Raw genomic sequence first — 12306 nt, 5'->3', positions numbered from 1 at the left:
CTCCGCCCGGCATCAGAGGTACTGACAGTGGTGCTAACTACAGCCACCTCCACAGGAGACCCAGGACTAGCGGGATCAGAGGGCAGCAGGGAGACCCCAGAAAGTTGTTGGCAGAGGGGCCTTCATGACCCACAAGGCCTGACATGGAGACCTACTATCTCTCCTCAGACCAGGGCGCTGTTAGGGTCTTTAACACACACACACAAACACACATCAATGATGGAAAAGGGAGGTGGCCGCAGCACCTGGTAGACCAGTCAGTAAGTTTGCTTATTTATCATTTATTTTTAAAATATATTTAAACAGCAGCAATCACTTCCAAATGCAAAAAAAAAAAATTAGAATAAAATTATGTTTATAATGCAAGTCAGAAAGAATTGAAGGTACAACTGAGAATCAGATCACGCAGCACTGAGGGCGGCTGGAGAAGCCAAGGCCCGCTGGCTGGGGGTTCAGGCTGACAAGAGGTCCCACCCTGTGAGGTTCCCACCCTCATCATACCCACCAACTCCCCACTGATGAAGCCAGTGTCCTCCGGGTTAGAGGAGAAGCGGCAAAGAGCTGGCCCTCTATGGGGTATCCCAAAGCCCAACCCCCCGACCAGCCAGGGACCTGCTAATCGACCTCCTCCATGTTGCTGTAGGTGGGGGCTGGGCAGTCCACAGGGGGGGCGAAGCGTTCAGGGGCTGTCCGCGTGGGGGCCACCTCGGGGGCCGGGCCAGGGCCTAGTCCCTGTAACAGAATATGAGGACAGGGTTGGGGGCTGCCCAGCATGCCGCCTGGCATCCCAGGGGTGCTGGCTTGGAGCTCTGGCACCCAAGGGAGGGCCCCAAGGCAGGCGCAGACAGCAGTGGCATTGAGACAGAGAGACAAGATTAGGCCTGAACAGTCTCACTTTATTAACACTTTAAATACAGTAAGATGCTCGGGCAGGGCTAAGCCCCAGGCCGAGGGTCAGAGCAGCGGGATGAATGACAGACGGCTGGATGGATACCCACCCTAGGATGCTCTGCCCCTGCAGGAGCCACAGGCCCCCTTCTCCCTCCAGGTGCACACACTGAGGCCCAAGCCCAGACTTGGTCCCCCACAGAGGGCGGCATGCCTGGCGGGTGGGCAGGCAGACCAGCTCACAGCAACTGCCTGCGGGCGAGCTCATCTCCAGCGACTCTGGGATACCAGAGGATAGAACACGTTGAGCACGAGGGCCACCAAAGCTGCCACGGTGCCCAGAACAAAGTACCGGAGGCAGCCCTCATCAGCTGTGGTAGGGCCACGTGGCGGGGGGCCCACCCAGTCTTGGGGCCCCCAGGGTCCCAGGGGCGCAGGCCCCTCGGGTACTGGCTCCTCCTCCGCCTCCAGCTCCTGCCAAATCCGGGAAGCCTACGGTGTGCGGAAACGGCCATCAGCACCCAGGTGGGGGGGGCCAGATAGGGGGACCCTGTGTCCCCGAGACCCCCGGGAAGCCTACAGTGTGTGGAAACGGCCATCAGCACCCAGAGAGGGGGCAGGTAGGGGGGACCCTTTGTCCCTGAGACCCCCGGAAAGCCTACAGTGTGTGGAAATGGCCATCAGCACCCAGAGAGGGAGGGCGGGTAGGGGAGACCCTTTGTCCCTGAGACCCCCAGGAAGCCTACAGTGTGTGGAAATGGCCATCAGCACCCAGAGAGGGGGGGGGTAGGGGAGACCCTTTGTCCCTGAGACCCCCGGGAAGCCTACAGTGTGTGGAAATGGCCATCAGCACCCAGAGAGAGGGCGGGTAGGGGAGACCCTTTGTCCCCGAGACCCCCAGGAAGCCTACAGTGTGTGGAAAGGGCCATCAGCACCCAGAGAGGGGGCAGGTAGGGGGGACCCTTTGTCCCTGAGACCCCCGGAAAGCCTACGGTGTGTGGAAACGGCCATCAGCAACCAGAGAGGGGGCAGGTAGGGGGGACCCTTTGTCCGAGACCCCCGGGAAGCCTACAGTGTGTGGAAACGGCCATCAGCACCCAGAGAGGGGGCAGGTAGGGGGGACCCTTTGTCCCTGAGACCCCCGGGAAGCCTACAGTGTGCGGAAACGGCCATCAGCACCCGGGGGGGGGGGGCGGGTAGGGGGGACCCTTTGTCCGAGACCCCCGGGAAGCCTACAGTGTGTGGAAACGGCCATCAGCACCCAGAGGGGGGGGCAGGTAGGGGGGACCCTTTGTCTGAGACCCCCGGGGAAGCCTACAGTGTGTGGAAACGGCCATCAGCAACCAGAGAGGGGGACCCTGTTCCCTGAGACCCCTGGACACAGCACTGGCTATACACCCCTCCATCCCAGGTGAAGTAGCAGGGAGGTAAGTAAGTGGGAGCCAAGTGGGCCATTTTCAGGGCTGTCAAACTAGAGCACCAGGGGAGACAAATCTTGACAGCATTTTGGCCTCAAGATGATTCCCAATCAACACGCAACTTCCCATGACAGGCTGGGGCAAGTGAGTCTGTTTGTAGCTCAGGCCTCCCACAGCGGGACTGGCTCATGGAGGGTAGAGCTGCCAACTTGAGTCGTCTCCTGGCCCTCTCACCCACATCCAGATCCTGACCACTGTCTTCTGCAGGGGATTCTGAGTCTGAGTATAGAGGGCCCAGGGCAGGAGAGGACAGCAAAAACAAGACAAGTACAGAAAAGAGATGTGGCTCCGCACGGAAGTAAGAGACAGAAGACCCTGAAGGCTTGGCAGAAGATGCTCACCTCAGAGAGGGCAACAGCCAGCCTAGGCCATGGCAGCCTAGACAGGCCTTGTCCAGAATGCACTTCAGAACAAAGGGACAGTCACACGTGAGGGCGTATAGGCTGGCGTGTGGGTACCGTGCAGAAGAAAGCTGGGAAGCTGTCGGGGACAGTCTGTTCACGGCACTGTAACTTAGGTTCAGAGCAGATACTTGGCCTGTGCTAAGTGGGTGCTTATGTGCCGGCCAATGGCAGCATGTTGGTGTGTGTACACCTAAGTGTCCTTATAGCATGGGGACACTCCTGGCTAATGTTTTATGTAAGGGAACCCTGTCTGTGACTCATGAATCCCAAGGCTGCAGGGCCTCTGGCTGGAGAAGAGGAAGCTGTGCCCCCCCCCCCCCCCAAGCATCTGTGAGGCAGGCCCCACTAGCCTGCGAACCTCCCCAGGCCTCACCTGGCTGGCAGCAGCCTCGGCTGCAGGGCCCATGTCTGGGAGGTGCTCAGAGGTACCTGCCCGGGGAGGCCTCTCCACAGGAGAGTTCCGCCGGCGGTAGAAGAGGACATAGGCGTAACGCGTCACAACCTGGCTCTCGTCTACTGTTGTCACCGTGCTGTCATCAAACAAGCGCCAGCCTGCAGCAAGGTGGGAAGAGCGTGAGCATAGCCTGCACCACCGCCCCTACCACCGATCCTGCTGGCTGCGCAGGCCCTCACCCACGTCACTGCGCTGGCTGCTGCGGTCATTGGGCAGGCGTGCACAGGCTGTGTAGTGGCCACCAATCATGCCTCCGTAGTGGTTGATGACAGCATACAGGTCGTAGCTGGGCAACTGCTCCTCTTTCTGACCAATGCAGAATTTGCTCAGGTCCAGGTTCCTGTGGTCCCAAACAGAGGTGAGATAGCCAATAGGTGCCCAGGATGCCCAGCTAGGCCCCCATGCCCCGCCTACAGTCACCAGGGCCCTTCACTCACCGAACAGGGAACTCCACCAAGTCATTGATCTTGTCACGCCAAATAAAACTGCGAAAGGAGAAGCGCTTAAGCTGCACAATGAGCACGTTCGGCAGGCGCCAGAGCAGAAGCTGCTTGGAGGCCTCCCGGTGTTGTTTGCACTGCGGGCAGTACCTGCCGGGGACAGAAATGGGGTCAAGACGAGGTCTCCCCTCCACTCTGCCCGCTACCTGCCCGCTGCCCCACCCTTACCAAGCCTCCTCGGGCGCCAGCACTTCGGGCCGCGTGAAGAGGGTGAGGCACTGGTCCAGAGTGAAGTGGCCAGCACGGGCAGCCTCCCCAGCAGAACCCAGGTCCTCGGCACACTCCAGCTCCTTGGAGGCCACCAACACGAACTCCTGTAGGCGCTCATTGTTCCGCCAGACGAGGGCCAGGCTGCAGTCATCGCCCAGATCCAACGGGGTATCTCCTGGAGACAGGCAGGCCAGGGGTCAGCTGTGGGGAGCTGCCACCCGCCCGCCCACAGCTCCCACCCACACAGCAGACACCTTTATCCTCCAGCCGCTGCTCCCGGTTAGACGCGTCAATTTTATAGATAAAGAACTGGGGTGTGTGGGAATTCATGGCCTCACTCGGGTGCTGGTACCCAGGCACAGCAGCTGCAGGAGAAGATGATAATCAGAACGCCTGCCCAGCAGAGTTTGGACAAGCTCCCCCCAACCACCATTCCCCTAGCCGCAGAACCTTCACCAGACTCACCTTCAGGCCGGGATACCCTCTCACCAGCTGGCAAGGAACCAACTTCAATGGGCCCACTGGCCAGAATCTCAGGAGAAATTCCACTGGTGCTGGGCGCAGGGACCCGATCAGGGGCTGCCCATGCCCGGGGGACCACTGTGTCCCCCTCAGCCACAGGGGTCACCGGCTGGAGCTCAGGCGGCTGAATGGAGATGGGCTCCCTCTCGCTGTCCCCAGCCTCCAGGGAGCTAGTGGAGTGCAATGAGGTACACCCAGGGCCCTGAGACTCCAAGGCCATGCGGCCAGGCTGGAAGGGAGGCTGGAATACACTCACAGAATACCTGGTAAGTGGCAGCAAAGCAAATAAACATCCTGGTGAGCCCACATGGCACTTCTGCCCCCCCCCACCCTAATTCAATTACTTGGCACTTACCGGGCATAGCCCTCTAGCAACTGAGCAAGACGAGCATAAGTGAGGCGTGAGGCAGGTACGCTGACCAGGAAGGGGTAACCGATGTTCTCAGGGCGGCAGAGGCCCTTGTGGTCAGGCCAGTGGGTTTTCTGGCAGAGCCTGGAGGGAAGGGGAGGGAAGAACAGCGCCTTAGCTCCATGGGCCTCCTCTGGCTCTCCACTAGGGGCTAGCCTCTGGCCCTGGAAAACGCCAGTTCTGCCTCTTCCAAGGCTTAAAACATGCGGAAGGGAGGTGGGTGGCAGGCGGGAGGGGAGGGGCAGACCGTGGGGGTCCTCACTGGTTGCAGTAGCCCACGCGGTAGCACCGAGTACAGCGTTTCAGCTTCTCATCCTCGGACTGTTGCTTCCGTTGGCAGGCTGCGCACTTGGAGATGGGAATGCTGGGCACCTGGGGGCGCTAGGGTGGGGTGTCTGGCTCAGCAAGGCCAGGCCAGGTGGGAATGCCCCCCCCAGACCCTGTGGCATCAGGTTGGCCTTGACTTACCTGCTGCACCTCGAGCACCACCACCCGCTCCTTAGCCAGCTCTGGGGACAACAGCTCAAAGCAGAGGAGTATGTCCGATGGGGACACAGTGTCCAGGGAGTGGGAGGGCAAGAACACACGATGGAAACGATTCTTAATCACCTGAGACAGAGAACACACAGATTCTATATGACGAGCCCTTCCCAGAGGACAGGGAGAAGGCCTGGCTCTGATCCAGGGTCTGTGGGGGGAGGGGTGGGAACTGTGGCCCAATAGAAGCAGAGGCCCCACTAGCACCAGCTTTAGCGCCCACTGAGCTAAGCAGCCTGGTGCTTCAGAGATGCTGACAGACCAGGACTGGAGCAGGTGTCAACGACACCAGCCCTCCACACTGGGGGTCTCTACTGTGCTCTCATTCAGAGGGGCTGTGCTGAGACTGCACCGTGGTTACCACCGACGGCCCCATCCAAGGAGGTGCCTCCCTACCCCCAGCCCTCTCAGGAAAAGAGCACGGCCACACGGGAAACTAGGGACCTTTGGAGAAGACCAGCACACAAAGCTGGGACAATATGCAGGAGCAGCCGATGGAAGAACTATAGCTGGTGGAAGGCCAGTCCCGCACTTCCCTTGTTTGCAAAGGGAAAAGCAGTTGGAGGACACCGCCAAAGAGGCAGTGAACCCTGACAGCGGCTGGGAACAGGCCCCTGTGCTGCACAGCCCAGACGCCTGCTTTCCACTGGGCCTCAACCAGTAACACACCACCCCTTCTGATGCGGTCACGTGCACACTCATGTGTCCGGGTACAGGTGCCAGTGACCGCCCACCGGTGTCTGGGGCTATAAGAACACAATCCACAGTCTTAAGAGCTGGGGGAAGGACAGACATGCCTCGGCCAGACGCAGGTTCTCGGGCTTCACATGGACACTCTGGGAGAGGGAGTCCAACACCTCGCTCGCACTGGAGTTCTCTTTGCTGATGCTCACCAGGAACTGTGGCAGAGAGAGCAGTCTATGGGGTGGGCAGGCCAGGATCTCAAGGACACCCCGGCAGTAGGAGCTTACTCCTCACCTTGATGGGCTTACTGTGGGGCTCCCGGGCAAAATAGAAGACGGGCAGAACCTTCTGCTTCTGTGGCAAGGGCACCGGCAGGTAGAGGAACGGGTCAAACGTGATGGAGACCTGCGGATGCACAGGGGGCACTGCGCAGGCCATCAAATGGCTCTCGGGGCCACACAGCCAGCCAGCAAACTCTCAGGACATTGTACAGCCCAGGAGGGCCACCAAAAGAGAATAGTCCCTCTTTCTGGCACTTGACACCCTACCTAGTCTAGTCACCTTATCAGTGTGCCCCTCCGTGGCCTCCCATGAGCCTTTTCGATCTCCCCCACCCCGCTGCCTCCCCTTACGGGCTGTCTTTGAGCTCAAACCTCACGTTCACCTCAGCCAGGAAACCTAACCTGCCAACCTCTGCAGCCCACACAGAAGTCCAAGGCCTGCCCTCAGCTGCCCCGCCCGGCCCTTGCCCTGCAGCACCTAGAGGTGCACATGCCTCTGACTTCCATCTGACCAGGCTGGCAAGGCCGAAGGAGGGGTCTCTTTCTAGGGGAGCACAACATACCTTGGCGCACATGGGGCACACCAGCTTTGACTTGTACTGGCCCTGGAACAGGTCCACGATGAAAGAGTCATTCCTCATCTTGTGTCTCTGCCATGCTTCCTCAGCCACCACCTGAGGGGAAAAGAGGTGAGGACCAAGGAGAGGTGGCACTGGGATATGCACGAGATGTGCCACCTCTGCCCCTCTGCTGACCTCGTCGGGCCGGCCATCGGAGTCCACGGTCTCCGTGTAGGGCTTATTCTGAATGCGGTTCAGGTCCTCATGCAGCCCATCCAGCAGAAAAGCCATGAACTCCTGGGCATCATGCTGCGCAAAGCCCGTGAACTGGCTGGCCTTGCTCGCCACAATGGCCTAGATGCAGGGATCAAATGTGTGAGCACAGAGTCCCTGCACGCAACCACGCAACCAGCTGACCAGCCCTCCCCATTCTCTCCAGTCAAGGGAGGAAGTGGCCACAGATCACCTTTAACTTGGAAGGCTGGAAGGCATGGTGGGTGCCTTTCCACAGTGCCCGGAGCAGCACGGCAAAGCCGATGGCTAGACGCCCACCTGTCCCCAGTGGGTTGTTATAGTTGATTTCGGCCTCAAAGGAGCGGTCTAGGGACAGCAGGCAAACAGAAGTATGAGCAGGGGAAAACACCCCGTGCCCACAACCCAGGGCTCCTGGCTCTGCTCTCACCATGGAAGAAGTCCCGGAGCTCCCGAGTGTTGGACAGAGATTGAATGACGCTATTCATGAAGCAGGTGTTGCCTAGATTGACAAGGCCAGTGAATCCTGGCAGACACACCTTCTTCTCTTCCTCTTCTTCTTCCTCCACACTGTCTCCACTCACAGGGCTGTGGGGCATTGGAGGCACCATGCATGTGGGCTTGGGCTGTGGAGCAAGAGGGGCATGAGACAGCAGCCCTGCGGCTCTCCACCCTCCATCCCTGGCCCTCCCGACCCCAGGAGTCTCACTGAGGCCAAGTGAGGTTCTGGCTTTGGGGCGACATGTTCCATGGGGGTACGAGCTGCCACACCGTCCAGGCCTGTGTCCTCAGATCGAGTCTTCGGTTTCTCCTTCTCCACAGCCCGGGCTTCCTCCTGGACCGTCAGGGGGTGTGGGGCACCTCCCGGTGGCGTTGAATCCAGAGGGGTTGGGCCTGTCGGCACGGCAACCTTTGCACCACCCACTGCACCTTAAAAAGGGGGAATGAGGGGGCTGGTGGTTAGCAGCAGGTGGCAAGGGATGAAGGTCCTGGTCATGTGGGCCGGGCAATGAAGGGAGCTCGTGTGCAGACCTCGTGTAGCTGGGGCCTCCAGCCCCCCCCAGCGTTGACTCTGCCGCTTCCGGAGGCAAATGTCAATGCGAGAAGCTGTGAAGCAGAAGGTACACTGCTCTGGCTCAATCAGGTTCCTGCAGGAAAAAGCTGGACTTAGGAACTTAGGTGGAATGGGTGTGTGGCAAGATACGCCAGGAGACGGAGCCCAGAGTGGGACAGGCACAGTGGTGGGGCTGGGCACCACCCACCTGAGCTTCACCTGCCAACGGAAGATGGTATGGGGCCCGCAGCCCGGGTGCAGTCTCAGGAAGTTCCCGTCCCTGTTGAGGCATGGCAGGGCAGGAGGAAGAGCATGAAACACTGTCCTGCCTGAAGCACACTGTCTGGCCACTCTCCTGCCACCCACCCACCTGGTCTGGAAGATCAGGGTGAAGTCCTGCTCGCGGAAAAGCACTCGAGAGATGTCCCTGCAGATTTCCTTCACGTACACGTGCACCACCACCGAGTCAGGCCCCTTCTCATAGGAGTCGTTCTTGACAAACGGCAGGCTCACCATGGACTCGGGCTCTACGTTGAGACCACCGCTCAGCACCACCCAGGACAGGTTCCCACCTGTTTCTAGTCTACTCCCTACCCACCCACCCACCCTGCAGCCCAACATCGGGTTCTGCCTACCCACTGCCAGCCCCACCTTTACCATCCACCAAGGACGCAGCATCTGCTGCCAGCGCCATCTCCTCTTTGGAACGGTCACCTTTCTCAAGGTCTCTGCTTCGGGTCATGGCTGGAGAGACTGGGTCATTCCTGGGGGACACTGGCTTCTCTCCTGACAAAAGTGCTAGATTCTCCTCTGAGCCCAGGAGGCCGGTCTGGGGGTTCAATGGTGGTACCCGGAGCTGTTCCTCAGCCTCAGCCTATTCACAGCGAGATTGTGAGCAAGATCAATCCTGGGCTAGCCTGGCAGGTGCCTCCCCCCCACTGCAGTCCACACCCTGCCTCCACCTCCCAACTCCCACACAGGCACTGTACGCTCACCTGGCTGGTTGGCTCAGCCAGGAAGATGGGGGCATCGCCCTGGGGTCCAGGGCCATCTCTGGACCCTTCTCCTTCTGGCCCTCTTCGGAGATGCACAGCCCTCTTGGCACTGGGCCCCGCTTGGGCCCCAGGGCCAGTCCCCGCCCCTACCTCACCACGGCCCTGGGCCCGCTTCTGGTTCCGGGCCTCCTGCTTGGCCCGGCGGGGCTCAGGGCCCGGCTCCAGGGCAATGGGAGACGACTCCTGCCCATTCTCCTGGCACTTCAGCCCTGGCACCAACTCCTGCGTCCCCAGAGGTTTCTTCTGCCAAAGACACAGCAATCAGGCCCTGTCAATGACATTGGGTATCCCGACCCTACCCTGCTCTGCTCTGCAACTTACCAGGAGAGAGGGCCATGTGAGCATAGGCACCTTCTTGGGCAGTGCCAGCTGCAGGAGGCCACCTTTACGAGCCTGCACTTTGGCGCTAAAACCTTCTATCTCAGCATAGAAAACACCACCCCACTGCCGACCATCTGGAGATAGAGTGAGGCAGTGAGCTGGGATGGGGCACATCAGGGGACTCAATATACTGCTGGGCTCAGGCGGGAAGGACGTACCTGGAAGCCGCACCACACAGTCTGTGTTCGTGAAAGCAGCATTCACCTCCTCCAGCTGCAGGGGACCCGCTCCTACACGCAGCTTGACAATCACTTCATCTGCACTCTGCCTCCAATCAAGCAACAACTCTGTAGGGACAGAGACAGTAAGACCGTGAGGGTCTCCAGATGAGGACTATACCTCCTGTGCCCGCTTTCCCACTAGCACTATAGCACGCAAAAGGCCTGCTCATTACTCACCGTCTTTGGTCTGTTCCTCCCGAGGAGTGGACACTGACCCTGACAACAAAGGGAATAGGTAAAGGATGAGGAGGAGGCAGCCTCCAAGACCCCACACCCCACCAAACACTATTTTTAGGATCTCAGCCAAGTACCCCAACCTCAAAGCTGAGGCTCTAACCAGCTTGCCTTGGGCCCTTCTCTCAGCATCAGACCAGGACAGAAAGAAGAGCAACAGGGAGGGAGGAGATGCCCACAAGCACTCGAGGAATGCCATTACCACCTCTCCTAGGATCTCCATCCTTGTTCTCCTGGTTTGCTCGATCCTTCTGCTTCTTCTTACTGGTGGCCTCCTCCAGTCCTGGGGGCCCTCTTCTTGGGCCTGTAGCACTAGCCCCGCCAGACATCTTGAGCCGCTTGGTCGACAGCCAGAGTGCCCCAGAGTCGGCAACAGCGTCTGGGTCAGGGCTACGGCGCTTTCTTCTTGGCCCAGCTATCTTGGCAACTCTTTGTGGCCAAATTCTCTAGCAAGGAACCAACAGCCTAACAACAAGGGACCAGGGATCACTACCAGGGCCCACCTACCTGTTCTTCAGTTACAGCCAGAGCTCAGCAACCTGGGATACTCCTAACCCTACAAAACAACATCCCTCTACCATTTGACGTAGTCCTGGGCACTCTGAGACTATTCTGAAGGGGGAATAAATAATGCAAGTAGCAGCAACTACTTCGGGCTGAGCCCCATACGTGGCTGCTATACAGAATGGCGAAGATGGAAGCGTCAATGAGGAGGAGACACCAGGTCAAGGCAGCCATGTCCTGGGACCAGATTCCTCTACCAATCTGGAAAGGAGCCATGGCTCCAGCCCATAGGGTGCTCACTTTTCCTCACTCTCACTGGCTGCTTAGTCACCACCCGAGAAGTAGGAGGTGGAGGAGGAAGGCAAGACAGGAAGAGACAAGCAGCAGGAGGACCAGGCTCTGTGGCTAAAAACGGACCCAGACAGGTGCTACCACTGCCCAGGCAAGGTTCTGAGGCTAAGGCGCCTCACCTGCCAGCTCCCACTCTCTTGTAAACCTGCTCCCATACATGGCTTGCATTTCTTCCCCTAAATCCCAGGAGAGATTACTCTCTCCAGCCGCTGTCCCAAGCAGAAGGGACTGAAAAAGCTGGGTGAAAAGGGTATCCAGATGTCACATTACCCTTTCAACAGCCACCTTGCCCTACAGCCACAGCAGGGTGGGCACACAGTTTGGACTGAAACTGATACCATCCCCTTTCTTCTCAGGTCCACTCACCAGCTAAGCCAGAGGCCTTCCACCCCGTTTCCCACAGACCCCCAGTGAATTCAGGGCAGTTTCTCCATCCAAAATAAAGTTCTCCAAACTGAGAAAAGCATGGGGATGAACTATGTATCTAGGACCCCTGGCTGCCTCAAGCGGGGCCTGAGATAGTAGGACAGTCACTAGCTCTGTTTCCTAGGGTGGATGTGGGGCAGGTATCCTTCTACGGGTCAGAAGTGTGACTAGTTGGCTGGATCTTTAATGACGACAGGCCCAGAGGCAGAGCGGACAGCTTTCTCCTCTTTGCACCTAGGCCCCAGCCGAAGGTCGCGTCCCTCCCCATGCCGGCCTAATAGGGCCGTGCCGGGTTACTGACCGCAGGCCAGCGCCCAGGCCGGGCTGCAACCCAGCTCCAGCCTCCGAACCCTGGGCCCGCCACCGCCTCCTCCAGGAAGCCGACCTCGCTCGCCGCCAGCCCTTTCAGAGGAGGGAGGCCCGCCACCGGCGTAGCACACTGCCCCACCTGCATCGGTAGGCCCGGCATGCCCCGGGGCTCGAGGGGCGGGGGCTGGCACGGCCCGTGACCTTGGACAGGCCGCCTGGGCCGCTTCCCGGCCTCTCCGCCCCGGCCAAACAGGCGAGTAGCTGCCCGCCCCACTCACCGAGCGAGACCGTCGCCGCCAGGCCTCTTCGGGCCCTGGCAACTCGCTCTCGGTTCCGGTTCCGGCGTCAGGTCGGTTCCGGTTCCGGCGCGCCCCTCCCCCGTCCCGGCGCCCCCGCTACCGCCTCGGCTGCTTGTTTTGTTTCTACTTCTAGTTACGACCCCAGGTGGCTGAAAGCCGAGGCGATGACGCACTTCCGGCGGGCACGCGGCGACAGGCAGCTCCGGGGCGGCCCAAAATGAGGAGGCGGGGCTCCGGTGCCCTGCTGGTGTCAGCCTTGACGTTCCGCCCAGAGACCCCGCCCTCCACAAATC

The 12306-nt window shown here is 59.7% G+C and overlaps 1 protein-coding gene across 20 annotated transcripts; it reads right to left on the bottom strand.

The window, feature by feature from the left end:
* Positions 1–267: 267 nt before the first annotated feature.
* On the bottom strand, positions 268–12188 carry USP19 (ubiquitin specific peptidase 19). 20 transcript variants are annotated; one of them, XR_010727334.1, is made up of 27 exons: positions 11993–12188; positions 10327–10589; positions 10068–10106; positions 9828–9956; positions 9610–9743; positions 9229–9531; positions 8885–9107; positions 8604–8760; positions 8442–8513; positions 8212–8327; positions 7889–8109; positions 7610–7805; positions 7394–7527; positions 7123–7281; positions 6931–7041; positions 6381–6491; positions 6200–6301; positions 5334–5474; positions 5128–5246; positions 4812–4949; positions 4400–4719; positions 4189–4299; positions 3893–4109; positions 3662–3814; positions 3408–3564; positions 3144–3322; positions 268–732 (listed from the first exon to the last, which is right to left on the bottom strand). XR_010727334.1 is itself a non-coding variant. In XM_066245597.1 (27 exons), the coding sequence occupies exons 2-27, from the start codon at positions 10451–10453 to the stop codon at positions 616–618; spliced, it is 3984 nt and encodes a 1327-aa protein (XP_066101694.1). In that variant the 5' UTR covers positions 10454–10589; positions 11993–12188; the 3' UTR covers positions 268–615. The 20 variants fall into 20 exon arrangements, 19 of the variants coding, with proteins under 19 accessions (XP_066101694.1, XP_066101696.1, XP_066101692.1 ...); XM_066245597.1 differs by having other exon boundaries at positions 3404–3564; positions 7889–8103; XM_066245599.1 differs by having other exon boundaries at positions 3404–3564; positions 7889–8103; positions 8891–9107.
* Positions 12189–12306: the final 118 nt, after the last annotated feature.

The sequence above is a fragment of the Saccopteryx bilineata genome, chromosome 10 (genome assembly GCF_036850765.1).
Source record: "Saccopteryx bilineata isolate mSacBil1 chromosome 10, mSacBil1_pri_phased_curated, whole genome shotgun sequence".
Classification (NCBI taxonomy): Eukaryota; Metazoa; Chordata; class Mammalia; order Chiroptera; family Emballonuridae; genus Saccopteryx; species Saccopteryx bilineata.
The sequence above is the reverse complement of the archived record's forward strand: the minus strand, read 5'-3'. Positions and strand labels throughout refer to the sequence as shown.

Bases quoted from the DNA above. Each gene is read 5' to 3' on its own strand.
- USP19 (XM_066245580.1), bottom strand. From the start codon at position 10,453: ATGTCTGGCGGGGCTAGTGCTACAGGCCCAAGAAGAGGGCCCCCAGGA. The intron at 5,475-6,199 runs GCATGTCTGTCC...TCTCTGTCTCAG, and splicing joins AGAACCTGCGTCTGGCCGAG to GTGATTAAGAATCGTTTCCA. The intron at 4,300-4,399 runs GTGAGTCTGGTG...CTTCTCCTGCAG, and splicing joins GAGGGTATCCCGGCCTGAAG to CTGCTGTGCCTGGGTACCAG.